At 41.4% G+C, this 17,368-nt stretch overlaps 1 protein-coding gene across 5 annotated transcripts; it reads right to left on the bottom strand.

Moving 5' to 3' along the window:
- Positions 1–877: 877 nt before the first annotated feature.
- LOC136199812 (uncharacterized) lies at positions 878–17,258 on the bottom strand. Of its 5 annotated transcripts, none has more exons than XM_065990122.1 (13): positions 17,121–17,258; positions 12,400–12,509; positions 12,033–12,122; positions 11,875–11,963; positions 11,708–11,818; positions 11,568–11,665; positions 3,266–3,414; positions 2,902–3,217; positions 2,455–2,848; positions 2,327–2,400; positions 1,957–2,274; positions 1,274–1,907; positions 878–1,217 (listed from the first exon to the last, which is right to left on the bottom strand). In XM_065990122.1, the coding sequence occupies exons 1-8, from the start codon at positions 17,219–17,221 to the stop codon at positions 3,033–3,035; spliced, it is 933 nt and encodes a 310-aa protein (XP_065846194.1). In that variant the 5' UTR covers positions 17,222–17,258; the 3' UTR covers positions 878–1,217; positions 1,274–1,907; positions 1,957–2,274; positions 2,327–2,400; positions 2,455–2,848; positions 2,902–3,032. The 5 variants fall into 5 exon arrangements, with proteins under 5 accessions (XP_065846194.1, XP_065846203.1, XP_065846223.1 ...); XM_065990131.1 differs by having other exon boundaries at positions 11,717–11,818; XM_065990151.1 differs by lacking the exon at positions 11,708–11,818.
- Positions 17,259–17,368: the final 110 nt, after the last annotated feature.

Here is a 17,368-nt window from a genome sequence, read left to right as displayed (position 1 = left end):
GCTGACTCGAATTTTTTCAATTGACGCATTGCTGTAGACGCCTTCGCAGCGCAAGAAGTCGACGCTCGTCGTTTCGTTTTTCACCAAGTACTTCTGACGACGGGAAAAAACGATGCGAGCGTTAAGCCCTGGGCGGACCACGCCGGCGCCTACGTGCAAAAGAAGAACAGTCGCACTTGTGCCGTCGATTGGACTGCACGCGACGCTACTGCTCGTATAGATCGTGTGATCTGCATGCATGCATTATCTCTCCCCCCCACAAGACGAAAGACTGCATGGTCTCGTTGCGAAACGTAAACTACGTCTAACTCAGACAGCTATATCTCAACGATAAAGAAAACTGAACGCTCTGGGAGAGAGAGAGAAAGAGAGAGGGCTCTACAAGAAGCTGAGGACGGGAGAGGTGAGCATCTGAAATTGAAAGCAAAGGCGTTCGTTTGATTCGACGCTACATTGCTTAATATATGACTACGCTACCCTGCCTGACACTTAGTACTGACAAGGGACAGGAAGTAGGGTAGGCGTGTGCATCAACTTGTGGCTTTACCAAATGAAAGTGCAAGGATGGCGCCGATTATTATGACAATATGAATGTCCAGATGTGTCTCGAGCATTTTTCGTCTCGTTGTAATACGAGCACACACCAAAGAAGCCACTACTAGAGTAATAGGACGCTTGACCGGGAAAGCCCGGGGAAAAACAATGACTTCACCGGAGTAAGTGACGTCATTGCTGACAACACGTGACTTTCAGCCAATCAATGAAATCAGCCGTCTTTTTCGCTTTCACGCAAAGAGATTAGTTCAAGCTTAACTAAAAAAGGAGCTCACGATTAGTTGGCACGGTTTTAGTATAGAATACGTGCTACAGCACGTACTTGCGCGCCTCTCGGAGGTTTTCTGTACTCCAAACGGAACCTGATCACAAGCCACAAGAAAAAGGCTTCAATCAACACTGACTTCTTCCAGCTAAAGCTCACAAAACGCACGCGAGGAGCACACGAGGTCCTTTCTTGCTTATGGGTAGCGCGTGATCCCAGCGCGGGAGATCTCGGGAGATCTCCAGGGGGGTTGCGCCCTAGGATCTGACGTCGATATTTGAATAGTATCCAAGGAATTATCTCCCGCAGACGCCGTGCAGCACAACGTGAGCGAGGAACCTTCCGGTAAGCACGTGTGTATATATATGTGTCGTCACGCCACGAAACACAATCTCAACTGGTGGAAAAAACATTGACTACATGTTCAGCGAGCGAAAGCGTGCAATCGCTTACCGCGCACGCAAAACGCCAGCTCTTTCCTATCGTCGTTCCCGACTGGGCTCGTAGCACGACACGCGTACATTCCGTCTTTGCTCGAGCTCGTATCAATTGATACACTGGCTTCTCCCGCTTTAACTTCCTTATTCTCGGGGTTGAACGCTCTCCTTTTCTGGAAAACAACCGTCCACGTTTTCGTCAAATTTCAATGACGTGATGTCCGGATGATTGAATTCTCGATCTGCTTCCGGCGAAGAGTTTAGCGATGTCGCATCGTGTGAGTAAACGGCAGTGCTGATGCCGAAATCGTAGACGTCTGCCTGCATTCTGGTTCGCCGACGCTCTCATGCTCGTAAGAGGTCACGTTGCCGTGTCTTGAACGTTTCCACTGAAGCATTCATTGTCTGGGAGCAAGCGTCCAAGCCGTAAAACGTCTCTCTGATCTCTCTTTCTGCTTGCTCAATAGCCAAGGCCGCTTCGTTCTTCTCCTGAAACTTCTCCAAGAGATCTTTTAACGTGCGTTATGCGTGCCAAATAAAAAAACAAATACAATACATGAAAAGTAAAAGTTCATACTAGTGGATTCAGGACTTTCTGATCGATTTTTGAGGTGATTCTGGATCAGAATGATACCCTGACATTTCAAGACCTAAATGAAAAAGATACTTGAACTAGCCAAAGAACAAATGAGAGCTTACTTTCCCCAAGCCTGAGATGTGGAAAGCGTCTACACAACTTTATAGCCAGTGTCTTATCTTTGATACCATTTCTTAGGGCGTCGTAAACGGATTGAAGGAAACTGCAGTGCGGATTTTTTTCAATCCACGTCTCTAAACAGTATTTTCTCCAATAAGCCTTATCCTTATCAGAAGCTTCAAGTTCTTCAGCTCTCTTCTTTGTAACATCTTCAAAAAAGGGCTTTTCTTTCAAACGTGGAACCATCATACGACAAAAGTCCCTAAACTCTTCCCACGTTGACTCAAAAAACAATTCAGAAACAAAATCAATTTGCTCCTCTATTTACGCATATAAATTAGATAATCATCTGAAACGCTGCAAATAATTTACCTTCCGTTGGAAGCAGGAAATCCGTTTCTGCATCTCTATTTTGTGAGAACCTTCTTGAGCCACGACGGCTACGCCTTTAGGTAAATAAATCAATAACAAAATAGACGCGCGCAAAAAAATATACCAACCTCTCTCTACTTTTCTTTTTCACGTGAGCAATAATAGTAGACAGTATCAGCAAGACAAGCAAACCGCTGCCTACAGCGATTCCACTGTACACAGAAATGTCTTGCCATTGAGAGTCGGATCCGTGTACAATTACAGTTATGCAAGTCTCGTTGGAACCGAGTGCGTTAGACGCCTTACAGCAATACGAACCGTTGTCACTTTTCCTTTCCGAAAGTTTCAAAATCACTGTATTGTTAGTCTGATACAATCGAAGAATGTCGTCATTGTGTTTTATGGTGATAATAGGAGTAGGAGAGCCTACAGCAGAGCAGTTCAGGTAATCCACCGCATTGAGTGTCACGGTGCCATTTAGGATAGGTAGCCGAAGTAAAGAGAAATTCGCAACAGGAGCAACTACGCATAAAACAATCAGTTTAATTAATAGAAACCCGCGGCTAGGAACATACATTGTATATGTACTGTTGTACGATTGCCAGAGTCAATTATCTTGACACCGTCGTTCACGGAAATGACACACTGGTAGATTCCTTCGCCATCTCTGCTTGCAGACGACACCTTGTAATTATGATAGATTTCTCTACCGCTGAGACTGACGAATCAAGTTCTTGAGGTGACCAGATCTGGTCAACAGGTTCCATCGAATCTCCAAGTCAGAGTTTATAAGATTTTGAGGATTAATGTGACACCTCAGTTTAAAGAAATGATGCTCGTTGACGTACAGTTCTTTCGGATTATGTACCGTTGTATTGAGTATAAATTTACCTGCAAACATTGAATGAAAAAGCTTTACCCATCGAACAGCCAACTCACCATAGACTAGAAGTGACAACTGAACATACGCATCATGAAAATAACTACTAGAACTTGCTACACGACAGGTGTACGTGCCAGCTTGACTTTCTTCAGCAGACTTGAACCCCAGCGCACAAAACGCCTTGTTAGCGGGCGGGAATTCAAAACTATGAAATTACAAGAGACTAGCCAACTCTTCTCCCCAGTAATAAATTACAGAAAAATTTGAAAAGGACTAGCCAATTCTTCTCCCCTGTAATAAATTACAGAAAAATTACAAGGGACTAGCCAACTCTTCTCCCCTGTAATAAATTACAGTGAAATTACAAGGGACTAGCCAATTCTTCTCCCCTGAAATAAATTACAGTGAAATTACAAGGGACTAGCCAACTCTTCTCCCCTGTAATAAATTACAGTGAAAATACAAAGGACTAGCGAACTATTCTCCCTTGTAATAAATTACAGTGAAATTACAAGGGACTAGAAAACTCTTCTCCCTGTAATAAATTACAGTGAAATTACAAGGGACTAGCCAATTCTTCTCCCCTGTAATAAATTACAGTGAAATTACAAGGGACTAGCCAAATCTTCTCCCCTGTAATAAATTACAGTGAAATTACAAGGGACTAGCCAATTCTTCTCCCCTGTAATAAATTACAGAAAAATTACAAGGGACTAGCCAACTCTTCTCCCCTGTAATAAATTACAGTGAAATTACAAGGGACTAGCCAAATCTTCTCCCCTGTAATAAATTACAGTGACATTACAAGGGACTAGCCAATTCTTCTCCCCTGTAATAAATTACAGAAAAATTACAAGGGACTAGCCAACTCTTCTCCCCTGTAATAAATTACAGTGAAATTACAAGGGACTAGCCAATTCTTCTCCCCTGTAACAAATTACAGTGAATTTTACAAGGGGCTAGCCAACTCTTCTCCCCTGTAATAAATTACAGTTAATTTACAAGGGACTAGCCAACTCTTCTCCCCTGTAATAAATTACAGTGAATTTACAAGGGACTAGCCAATTCTTCTCCCCTGTAATAAATTACAGAAAAATTACAAGGGACTAGCCAATTCTTCTCCCCTGTAATAAATTACAGAAAAATTACAAGGGACTAGCCAACTCTTCTCCCCTGTAATAAATTACAGTGAAATTACAAGGGACTAGCCAACTCTTCTACCCTGTAATAAATTACAGTGAAATTACAAGGGACTAGCCAATTCTTCTCCCCTGTAATAAATTACAGAAAAATTACAAGGGACTAGCCAACTCTTCTCCCCTGTAATAAATTACAGTTAATTTACAAGGGACTAGCCAACTCTTCTCCCCTGTAATAAATTACAGTTAATTTACAAGGGACAAGCCAACTCTTTTCCCCTGTAATAAATTACAGTGAAATTACAAGGGACTAGCCAATTCTTCTCCCCTGTAATAAATTACAGTGACATTACAAGGGACTAGCCGATTCTTCTCCCCTGCAATAAATAACAGAAAAAAATACAAGGGACTAGCCAACTCTTCTCCCCTGTAATAAATTACAGTGACATTACAAGGGACTAGCCAATTCTTCTCCCCTGTAATAAATTACAGTGAAATTACAAGGAACTAGCCAATTCTTCTCCCCTGTAATAAATTACAGAAAAATTACAAGGGACTAGCCAACTCTTCTCCCGTGTAATAAATTACAGTGAAATTACAAGGGACTAGCCAATTCTTCTCCCCTGTAATAAATTACAGTGACATTACAAGGGACTAGCCGATTCTTTTCCCCTGCAATAAATTACAGAAAAAATACAAGGGACTAGCCAACTCTTCTCCCCTGTAATAAATTACAGTGACATTACAAGGGACTAGCCAATTCTTCTCCCCTGTAATAAATTACAGTGAAATTACAAGGAACTAGCCAATTCTTCTCCTCTCTAATAAATTACAGAAAAATTACAAGGGACTAGCAAACTCTTCTCCCCTGTAATAAATTACAGTGAAATTACAAGGGACTAGCCAATTCTTCTCCCCTGTAATAAATTACAGTGAAATTACAAGGGACTAGCCAACTCTTCTCCCCTGTAATAAATTACAGAAAAATTTAAAAAGGACTAGCCAATTCTTCTCCCCTGTAATAAATTACAGAAAAATTACAAGGGACTAGCCAACTCTTCTCCCCTGTAATAAATTACAGTGACATTACAAGAGACTAGCCAATTCTTCTCCCCTGCAATAAATTACAGAAAAAATACAAGGGACTAGCCAACTCTTCTCCCCTGTAATAAATTACAGTGACATTACAAGGGACTAGCCAATTCTTCTCCCCTGTAATAAATTACAGTGAAATTACAAGGAACTAGCCAATTCTTCTCCCCTCTAATAAATTACAGAAAAATTACAAGGGACTAGCAAACTCTTCTCCCCTGTAATAAATTACAGTGAAATTACAAGGGACTAGCCAATTCTTCTCCCCTGTAATAAATTACAGTGAAATTACAAGGGACTAGCCAACTCTTCTCCCTGTAATAAATTACAGTGAAATTACAAGGGACTAGCCAATTCTTCTCCACTGTAATAAATTACAGTGAAATTACAAGGGACTAGCCAAATCTTCTCCCCTGTAATAAATTACAGTGAAATTACAAGGGACTAGCCAATTCTTCTCCCCTGTAATAAATTACAGAAAAATTACAAGGGACTAGCCAACTCTTCTCCCCTGTAATAAATTACAGTGAAATTACAAGGGACTAGCCAATTCTTCTCCCTTGTAATAAATTACAGAAAAATTACAAGGGACTAGCCAACTCTTCTCCCCTGTAATAAATTACAGTGAAATTACAAGGGACTAGCCAATTCTTCTCCCCTGTAATAAATTACAGTGAAATTACAAGCGACTAGCCAACTCTTCTCCCCTGTAATAAATTACAGTTAATTTACAAGGGACTAGCCAAGTCTTCTCCCCTGTAATAAATTACAGTTAATTTACAAGGGACTAGCCAACTCTTCTCCCCTGTAATAAATTACAGTGAAATTAGAAGGGACTAGCCAATTCTTCTCCCCTGTAATAAATTAATGTGACATTACAAGGGACTAGCCGATTCTTCTCCCCTGCAATAAATAACAGAAAAAATACAAGGGACTAGCCAACTCTTCTCCCCTGTAATAAATTACAGTGACATTACAAGGGACTAGCCAATTCTTCTCCCCTGTAATAAATTACAGTGAAATTACAAGGAACTAGCCAATTCTTCTCCCCTGTAATAAATTACAGTTGAAATTACAAGAGACTAGCCAACTCTACTCCATTGCAATAAATTACAGTGAAAATACAAAGGACTAGCCAACTAGTCTCCCTTGTAATAAATTACAGTGAAATTACAAGGGACTAGCCAACTCTTCTCCCCTGTAATAAATTACAGTGAATTGACAAGGAATTAGCCAACTCATCTCCCCTGTAATAAATTACAGAAAAATTACAAGGGACTAGCCAACTCTTCTGCCCTGCAATAAATTACAGAAAAAATACAAGGGACTAGCCAACTCTTATCCCCTGTAATAAATTACAGTGACATTACAAGGGACTAGCCAATTCTTCTCCCCAGTAATAAATTACAGTGAAATTACAAGGAACTAGCCAACTCTTCGCCCCTGTAATAAATTACAGAAAAATTACAAGGGACTAGCCAACTCTTCTCCCTGTAATAAATTACAGTGAAATTACAAGGGATTCGCCAAATCTTCTCCCCTGTAATAAATTACAGTGAAATTACAAGGGACTAGCCAATTCTTCTCCCCTGTAATAAATTACAGTGAATTTACAAGGGACTAGCCAACTCTTCTCCCCTGTAATAAATTACAGTTAATTTACAAGGGACTAGCCAACTCTTCTCCCCTGTAATAAATTACAGTGAATTTACAAGGGACAAGCCAATTCTTCTCCCCTGTAATAAATTACAGAAAAATTACAAGGGACTAGCCAACTCTTCTCCCCTGTAATAAGTTACAGTGAAATTACAAGGGACTAGCCAATTCTTCTCCCCTGTAATAAATTACAGTGAAAGTACAAGGGACTAGCCAACCCTTCTCCCCTGTAATAAATTACAGTGAAATTACAAGGAACTAGCCAACTCTTCTCCCCTGTAATAAATTACAGAAAAATTAAAAGGGACTAGCCAACTCTTCTCCCATGTAATAAGTTACAGTGAAATTACAAGGGACTAGCCAATTCTTCTCCCCTGTAATATATTACAGAAAAATTACAAGGGACTAGCCAACTCTTCTCCCCTGTAATAAGTTACAGTGAAATTACAAGGGACTAGCCAATTCTTCTCCCCTGTAATAAATTACAGAAAAATTACAATGGACTAGCCAATTCTTCTCCCCTGTAATAAATTACAGAAAAATTACAAGGGACTAGCCAACTCTTCTCCCCAGTAATAAATTACAGTGAAATTACAAGGGACTAGCCAACTCTTCTACCCTGTAATAAATTACAGTGAAATTACAAGGGACTAGCCAATTCTTCTCCCCTGTAATAAATTACAGTTAATTTACAAGGGACTAGCCAACTCTTCTCCCCTGTAATAAATTACAGTGAATTCACAAGGGACTAGCCAATTCTTCTCCCCTGTAATAAATTACAGAAAAATTACAAGGGACTAGCCAACTCTTCTCCCCTGTAATAAATTACAGTGAAAGTACAAGAGACTAGCCAACCCTTCTCCCCTGTAATAAATTACAGTGAATTTACAAGGGACTAGCCAATTCTTCTCCCCTGTAATAAATCACAGTGAAATTACAAGGGACTAGCCAACTCTTCTCCCCTGTAATAAATGACAGTGAATTTACAAGCGACTAGCCAATTCTTCTCGCCTGTAATGAATTACAGTGAAATTACAATGGACTAGCCAACTCTTCTCCCCTGTAATAAACTACAGTGACAGTACAAGGGACTAGCCAATTCTTCTCCCCTGTAATAAATTACAGAAAAATTACAAGGGACTAGCCAACTCTTCTCCCTTGTAATAAATTACAGTGAAATTACAAGGGACTAGCCAATTCTTCTCCCCTGTAATAAATTGCAGAAAAATTACAAGGGACTAGCCAACTCTTCTCCCCTGTAATAAATTACAGAAAAATTACAAGGGACTAGCCAACTCTAGTCCATTGTAATAAATTAGAGTGAAATTACAAGGGACTAGCCAATTCTTCTCCCCTGTAATAAATTACAGAAAAATTAAGAGGGACTAGCCAACTCTTCTCCCCTGTAATAAATTACAGTGACATTACAAGGGACTAGCCAACTCTTCTCCCCTGTAATACATTACAGTGACATTACAAGGGACTAGCCAATTCTTCTTCCCTGTAATAAATTACAGTTGAAATTACAAGAGACTTGCCAACTCTACTCCATTGTAATAAATTACAGTGAAAATACAAAGGACTAGCCAACTAGTCTCCCTTATAATAAATTACAGTGAAATTACAAGGGACTAGCACACTCTTCTCCCCTGTAATAAATTACAGTGACATTACAAGGGACTAGCCAATTCTTCTCCCTTGTAATAAATTACAGTTGAAATTACAAGAGACTTGCCAACTCTACTCCATTGTAATAAATTACAGTGAAAATACAAAGGACTAGCCAACTAGTCTCCCTTATAATAAATTACAGTGAAATTACAAGGGACTAGCACACTCTTCTCCCCTGTAATAAATTACAGAAAAATTACAAGGGACTAGCCAACTCTTCTTCCCTGTAATAAATTACAGTTGAAATTACAAGAGACTTGCCAACTCTACTCCATTGTAATAAATTACAGTGAAAATACAAAGGACTAGCCAACTAGTCTCCCTTATAATAAATTACAGTGAAATTACAAGGGACTAGCACACTCTTCTCCCCTGTAATAAATTACAGTGACATTACAAGGGACTAGCCAATTCTTCTCCCCTGTAATAAATTACAGTGAAATTACAAGGGACTAGCCAACTCTTCTCCCCTGTAATAAATTACAGAAAAATTACAAGGGACTAGCCAACTCTTCTCCCCTGTAATAAATTACAGTTGAAATTACAAGAGACTAGCCAACTCTACTCCATTGTAATAAATTACAGTGAAAGTACAAGGGACTAGCCAACTCTTCTCCCCTGTAATAAATTACAGTGAATTTACAAGGGACTAGCCAATTCTTCTCCCCTGTAATAAATTACAGCAAAATTACAAGAGACTAGCCAACTCTTCTCCCCTGTAAAAAATTACAGTGACATTACAAGGGACTAGCCAATTCTTCTCCCCTGTAATAAATTACAGAAAAATTAAAAGGGACTAGCCAACTCTTCTCCCCTGTAATAAATTACAGTGATATTACAAGGGACTAGCCAACTCTTCTCCCCTGTAATAAATTACAGTGAATTTACAAGGGACTAGCCAATTCTTCTCCCCTGTAATAAATTACAGAAAAATTACAAGGGACTAGCCAACTCTTCTCCCCTGTAATAAGTTACAGTGAAATTACAAGGGACTAGCCAATTCTTCTCCCCTGTAATAAATTACAGTGAAAGTACGAGAGACTAGCCAACCCTTCTCCCCTGTAATAAATTACAGTGAAATTACAAGGAGACTAGCCAACTCTTCTCCCCTGTAATAAATTACAGTGAATTTACAAGGGACTAGCCAATTCTTCTCCCCTGTAATAAATTACAGTGAAATTACAAGGGACTAGCCAACTCTTCTCCCCTGTAATAAATGACAGTGAATTTACAGGCGACTAGCCAATTCTTCTCGCCTGTAATGAATTACAGTGAAATTACAATGGACTAGCCAACTCTTCTCCCCTGTAATAAACTACAGTGACAGTACAAGGGACTAGCCAACCCTTCTCCCCTGTAATAAATTACAGTGAAATTACAAGGAGACTAGCCAACTCTTCTCCCCTGTAATAAATTACAGTGAATTTACAAGGGACTAGCCAACTCTTCTCCCCTGTAATAAATTACAGTGAAATTACAAGGGACTAGCCAATTCTTCTCCCCTGTAATAAATTACAGTGAAATTACAAGGGACTAGCCAATTCTTCTCCCCTGTAATAAATTACAGAAAAATTACAAGAGACTAGCCAACTCTTCTCCCCTGTAATAAATTACAGTTAATTTACAAGGGACTAGCCAACTCTTCTCCCCTGTAATAAATTACAGTGAATTTACAAGGGACTAGCCAATTCTTCTCTCCGGAGAAGGCAAAAGGCAAAGGGAGAAGGCAAAAGGCAAAAGGGAGAAGGCAAAAGGCAAAGGGAGAAGGCAAAAGGCAAAAGGGAGAAGGCAAAAGGCAAAGGAGAAGGCAAAAGGCAAAAGGATGAAGGCAAAAGGCAAAAGGGAGAAGGCAAAAGGCAAAGGGAGAAGGCAAAAGGCAAAAGGGAGAAGGCAAAAGGCAAAAGGGAGAAGGCAAAAGGCAAAGGAGAAGGCAAAAGGCAAAGGGAGAAGGCAAGAGGCAAAGGGAGAAAGCAAAAGGCAAAAGGGAGAAGGCAAAAGGCAAAGGGAGAAGGCAAAAGGCAAAGAGAGAAGGCAAAAGGCAAAGGGAGAAGGCAAAAGGCAAAAGGGAGAAGGCAAAAGGCAAAAGGGAGAAGGCAAAAGGCAAAGGGAGAAGGCAAAAGGCAAAGGAGAAGGCAAAAGGCAAAGGAAGAAGGCAAAAGGCAAAGGGAGAAGGCAAAAGGCAAAAGGGAGAAGGCAAAAGGCAAAGGAGAAGGCAAAAGGCAAAGGAGAAGACAAAAGGCAAAAGGGAGAAAGCAAAAGGCAAAGAGAGAAGGCAAAAGGCAAAGGGAGAAGGCAAAAAGCAAAGGGAGAAGGCAAAAGGCAAAGGAGAAGGCAAAAGGCAAATGAGAAGGCAAAAGGCAAAGGGAAAAGGCAAAAGGCAAAGGGAGAAGGCAAAAGGCAAAGGGAGAAAGCAAAAGGCAAAGGGAGAAGGCAAAAATGCAAAGGGAGAAGGCAAAAGGCAAAGGGAGAAGGCAAAAGGCAAAAGGGAGAAGGCAAAAGGCAAAGGGAGAAGGCAAAAGGCAAAGGGAGAAGGCAAAAGGCAAAGGGAGAAGGCAAAAGGCAAAGGGAGAAGGCAAAAGGCAAAGGAGAAAGCAAAAGGCAAAGGGAGAAGGCAAAAGGCATAGGAGAAGGACAAATTGTCCTAGGACAAATTGTCCCCAGGACAAAATTGTACCTGGACAAATTGTCCCAGGACAAATTGTCCCAGGACAAATTGTCCCCAGGACAAATTGTCCCCAGGACAAATTTAGAAACGAATTAGAGACCCCTCAATAACTAAAACTCTACCTACATCACATACCTTTGATCCCTCGATAGTCGTCCTTCCTCCTGATCACTTTTCCGTCCTTCCCACTCGCGTCCCTTGTTCATAGCCTTCTTCCTTACACTCTTCCACATCTAGAAAACGAATTAGAAACTCCTTAATTACTAAAACTCTACCTCCATCACATGCCGTCGATCCCTTGATATTCCTTCATCTTCTTGATTGCTTGTTCCTCCTTCTCCCTCGCGTCCCTTGCTCTTGTCCTCGTTCCTCCCATTCCTATGCACCTAAAAAAACTAATTAGAAATCATCCAACATAAAAAACTCTACCTCCATCACATACCGTCGATCCCTTGATATTCCTCCTTCTCCTTGCTCGCTTGTTCCTCTTCTCCCTCGCGTCCCTTGGTCTTGTCCTCGTTCCTCCCATTCCTATGCACCCCCCCCCCCCCCAAAAAAACTAATTAGAAATATGTAACACAATTAGGACCCAATATATACCTATGAGTATTGACTCTGCCCTAACACTGCCCCTAAAATAGACGGCCCCGACGGTAAATTTGATGAACCGGGAGAGATTTAACAGCAATACTACGTCGAGAACCACGATTAGGACCCGAATACGCGAAATAGACGCCTAAAACCACTCGACTCCCACGAGACGAATCGATCTCCCCTCCCGGGCCCCCAATTTCCTCCGCGCAACGCCAACAAACCCTCGTGAAAGCTCGTAACATCACCGAGAAGCGCCGAAAACCAAAAAAACCGACGAGAGAGCGAATAAACGCGAAGATAACACCTCCGAACGTACACAGAGCCCCCGTAACGCGATCGCGAGCAACGAGAAGCACGTAAAAACGTTCATAACCTTTCGCGATTGTACATCTTCCCCTCCTTTCATCGCGGTCGCCCCGTTTTGAGCCGGTTTCAGTCATCCCAGCGCAATGACTGAAAATGCAGTTCCCGTATATCAGCAACCTGAATAAACATTCTTCGCATATATTGAAAAATACGAACACGATCTCGCACACTGTCACACATGCACAGAAAAAAATTAGACAACCTAGAGCGCGAAAAAACCGAAAATTTTCGCGGCCCGGTTCCTAATAGGGGCCCCATTTTCATCTAATATTTCTTTGCTTATTTTTAGCTGGAAATCACTCGATAGAGCTCTTCTCTAATAAAGAAAAATGTTTTCAAAGCTGCCTTAGCTTTTAAAAGAGCGAAATTTTCTCGGCTCGGTTCCTAATGGGCGCCCCGTTTTCATCTAATAATTATTTGCTTATTTTATGCTGGAAATCAGTCGATAAAGCTCTTCTCTAATTCAGAAAAAATGTTTTCAACACTGCTATAGCTTTTAAAACAGCGAAATTTTCGCGGGCCGGTTCCTAATGGGGACCCCAATTTCTTCTAAAAAAATTTTGCGTATTTAACGTTGTGAATCAGAAGAACGATGTCTTATTCATTTGAATGCACATGCTTTTATTTGAATGCACATGTTTTCATTTGAATCCACAGGGCCTCAAGTAAGTGCACAGGCTCTAAATTGAATGCACAGGCTTTCATTTGAATGCACAGGCTTTCATTTGAATGCGCATGCTTTCATTTGAATGCACAGGCTTTCATTTGAATACACAAGCTTTCATTTTGAATGCACATGCTTTCATTTGAATGCACAGACTTTCATTTGAATACACAAGCTTTCATTTGAATGCACATGCTTTCATTTGAATGCACAGGCTTTTATTTGAATGCACATGTTTTCATTTGAATCCACAGGGCCTCAAGTAAGTGCACAGGCTCTCAATTGAATGCACAGGCTTTCATTTGACTGCACAGGCTTTCATTTGAATGGACAGGCTTACATTTGAATGCACAGGCTTTCATTTGAATGCACATGCTTTCATTTGAATGCACAGGATTACATTTGAATGCACAGGCTTTCATTTGAATGCACGGGCTTTTATTTGAATGCACATGTCTTCATTTGAATCCACAGGGCCTCAAGTAAGTGCACAGGCTCTCAATTGAATGCACAGGCTTTCATTTGAATGCACAGGCTTTCATTTGAATGCGCATGCTTTCATTTGAATGCACAGGCTTTCATTTGAATACACAAGCTTTCATTTTGAATGCACGTGCTTTCATTTGAATGCACAGACTTTCATTTAAATACACAAGCTTTCATTTGAATGCACATGCTTTCATTTGAATGCACAGGCTTTTATTTGAATGCACATGTTTTCATTTGAATCCACAGGGCCTCAAGTAAGTGCACAGGCTCTCAATTGAATGCACAGGCTTTCATTTGACTGCACAGGCTTTCATTTGAATGGACAGGCTTACATTTGAATGCACAGGCTTTCATTTGAATGCACATGCTTTCATTTGAATGCACAGGATTACATTTGAATGCACAGGCTTTCATTTGAATGCACATGCTTTCATTTGAATGCACATGCTTTCATTTGAATGCACAGGCTTTTATTTGAATGCACATGTATTCATTTGAATCCACAGGGCCTCAAGTAAGTGCACAGGCTCTCAATTGAATGCACACGCTTTCATTTGAATGCACAGGCTTTCATTTGAATGCACCTGCTTTCATTTGAATGCACAGGCTTTCATTTGAATGCACCTGCTTTCATTTGAATGCACAGGCTTTCATTTGAATGCACAGGCTTTCATTTGAATGCACAGGCTTTCATTTGAATGCACAGGCTTTCATTTGAATGCACAGGCTTTCATTTGAATGCACAGGCTTCCATTTGAATGCACAGGCTTTCATTTGAATACACAGGCCTTCATTTGAATGCACAGGCTTTCATTTGAATGCACATGTTTTCATTTGAATCCACAGGGCACTTACTTGAGTCCCTGTGGATTCAAGTGCATTCAAATAAAAGCATGTGCATTCAAATGAAAGCATGTGCATTCAAATGAAAGCCTGTGCATTCAAATGAAAGCCTGTGCATTCAATTGAGAGCCTGTGCACCTACTTGAGGCCCTGTGGATTCAAATGAAAACATGTGCATTCAAATAAAAGTTTGTTCATTCAAATGAAAGCATGTGCATTCAAATGAAAGCTTGTGTATTGAAATGAAAGCCTGTGCATTCAATTAAAAGCCTGTGTATTCAAATGAAAGCCTGTGCATTCACATGAGAGCCTGTGCATTTAAATGAAAGCAGGTGCATTCAAATGAAAGCCTGTGCATTCAAATGAAAGCATGTGCATTCAAATGAAAGCCTGTGCATTCAATTGAGAGCCTGTGCACTCACTTGAGACCTTTGCATTCAAATGAAAGCCTGTGCATTCAAATGTAAGCCTGTGCATTCAAATAAAAGCCTGTACATTCAAATGAGAGCCTGTGCATTCAAATGAAAGCAGGTGCATTCAAATAAAAGCCTGTGCATTCAAATGAAAGCCTGTGCATTCAAATGAAAGCCTGTGCATTCAAATGAAAGCCTGTGCATTCAAATGAAAGCCTGTGCATTCCAATGAAAGCCTGTGCATTCAATTGAGAGCCTGTGCACTCACTTGAGACCCTTTGCATTCAAATGAAAGCCTGTGCATTCAAATGAAAGCCTGTGCATTCAAATGAAAGCCTGTGCATTCAAATGAAAGCCTGTGCATTCAATTGAGAGCCCGTGTACTTACTTGAGGCCCTGTGGATTCAAATGAAAACATGTGCATTCAAATAAAAGCAGGTGCATTCAAATGAAAGCCTGTGCATTCAAATGAAAGCCTGTGAATTCAATTGAAAGCCTGTGCATTCAATTGAAAGCCTGTGCATTCAATTGAGAGCCTGTGTACTTACTTGAGGCCCTGTGGATTCAAATGAAAACATGTGCATTTAAATAAAAGCCTGTGCATTCAAATGAAAGCCTGTACATTTAAATGAAAGCCTGTGCATTCAAATGAAAGCCTGTGCATTCAATTGAGAGCCTGTGCATTCAATTGAGAGTGTGTGTACTTACTTGAGGCCCTGTGGATTCAAATGAAAACATGTGCATTCAAATAAAAGCCCGTGCATTCAAATGAAAGCCTGTGCATTTAAATGAAAGCCTGTGCATTCAATTGAGAGCGTGTGCATTCAAATGAAAGCCTGTGCATTCAATTGAAAGCCTGTGCATTCAATTGAAAGCATGTGCATTCAATTGAGAGCCTGTGTACTTACTTGAGGCCCTGTGGATTCAAAAAAAAACATGTGCATTCAAATAAAAGCGTGTGCATTCAAATGAAAGCCTGTGCATTCAAATGAAAGCCTGTGAATTCAAATGTAAGCCTACCGGAGGAGTACGTACACCGCCTGACGGAATATATATACTGCCTGCAAGGCGGAGAACGAACACCGCCTGACGAAATATATATACCGCCTGCCGGAGGAGTACGTACACCGCCTGACGGAATATATATACCGCCTGCAGGCGGAAAACGAACAACGCCTGACGGAATAAATATACCGCTTGCAGGCGGAGTACAAACACCGCTTGACGGAATATATATACCGCCTGCCGGAGAAGTACGTACACCGCCTAACGAAATATATATACCGCCTGCAGGCAGAGTACGAACACCGCCTAACGAAATATACATACCGCCTGCAGGAGGAAAACGAACAACGCCTGACGGAACATATATATACCGCCTGCACGCGGAGTACGAACAACGCCTGACGGAATATATATACCGCCTGCCGGCGGAGTACGAACAACGCCTGGCGGAACATATATACAGCCTGCAGGCGGAGAACGAACAACGCCTGACGGTATATATGTACCGCCTGCAGGCGAAATACGAACAATGCCTGACGAAATATATATACCGCCTGCCGGCGGAGTACGAACATCACCTGACGGAATATATATACCGCCTGCCGGAAGAGTACGTACAACGCCTGATGGAATATATACACCGCCTGCAGGCGGAGAACGAACAACGCCTGACGAAATATAAATACCGCCTGTCGGAAGAGTACGTATATATATACCGCCTGCAGGAAAAGTACGAACATCGCCTGACGGTGTATATACCGCGTTCGGGAAGGGTACGAACAACGCCTGACGGAATATGCATACCGCCTACCGTAGGAGTAAGAACAACGCCTAACGAAATATTTATACCGCCTGCCGGAGAAGTACGAACACCGCCTGACGGAATATATACACCGCCTGCTGGAGGAGTACGAACACCGCCTGACGGAATATATATACCGCTTGCAGGCGGAGTACGAACAACGCCTGACGGAATATATATACCGCCTGCAGGCCGAGTACGAACAACGCCTGACGGAATATGTACACCGCCTGCAGGCGGAGAACGAACAACGCCTGACGAAATATATATACCGCCTGCAGACGGAGAACGAACAACGCCTGACGGAATATATATACCGCCTGCAGGCGGAGAACGAACACCTCCTGACGAAATATATATACCGCCTGTAGGCGGAGAACGAACACCGCATGAGGGAATATATATATACCGGCTGCACGCGGAGAACGAACACCGCATGAGGGAATATATATACCGGCTGCACGCGGAGTACGACGAAATCGAATAAGGAGAATAGGAGAATAGAGACTTACGCATCGGGTCTACCATAACCCTGCGAAGCGTGAGCCTGAACAAATCCTCCCTCGCTCGTCGTAAGAAAAAATCCTCGACTCCTACACACAGGTAAGAACATTTAATTCGTTTCCAATTTTTGAGTCTTGAGTTTAAACTCGTTGTGTAGGCTTTACCACAACGGCTGTCCGTCTGACTAGCTCCGAGCCTTAGAGAGCACCTGAATCCAAAAATAAAAAAACGGAAAGACAAGCACCCCAACGAGCCA

The sequence above is a fragment of the Oscarella lobularis genome, chromosome 1, assembly GCF_947507565.1.
Source record: "Oscarella lobularis chromosome 1, ooOscLobu1.1, whole genome shotgun sequence".
NCBI classification, from domain to species: Eukaryota; Metazoa; Porifera; class Homoscleromorpha; order Homosclerophorida; family Oscarellidae; genus Oscarella; species Oscarella lobularis.
Note: the sequence above shows the minus strand (reverse complement) of the source record. Positions and strands in the feature narration are given on the sequence as shown.

Bases quoted from the DNA above. Each gene is read 5' to 3' on its own strand.
- LOC136199812 (XM_065990122.1), bottom strand. From the start codon at position 17,221: ATGTTCTTACCTGTGTGTAGGAGTCGAGGATTTTTTCTTACGACGAGC. The intron at 11,964-12,032 runs GTATATATTGGG...GGGGGTGCATAG, and splicing joins GGCAGAGTCAATACTCATAG to GAATGGGAGGAACGAGGACA. The intron at 11,819-11,874 runs GTATGTGATGGA...TAGTTTTTTTAG, and splicing joins GGAATATCAAGGGATCGACG to GTGCATAGGAATGGGAGGAA.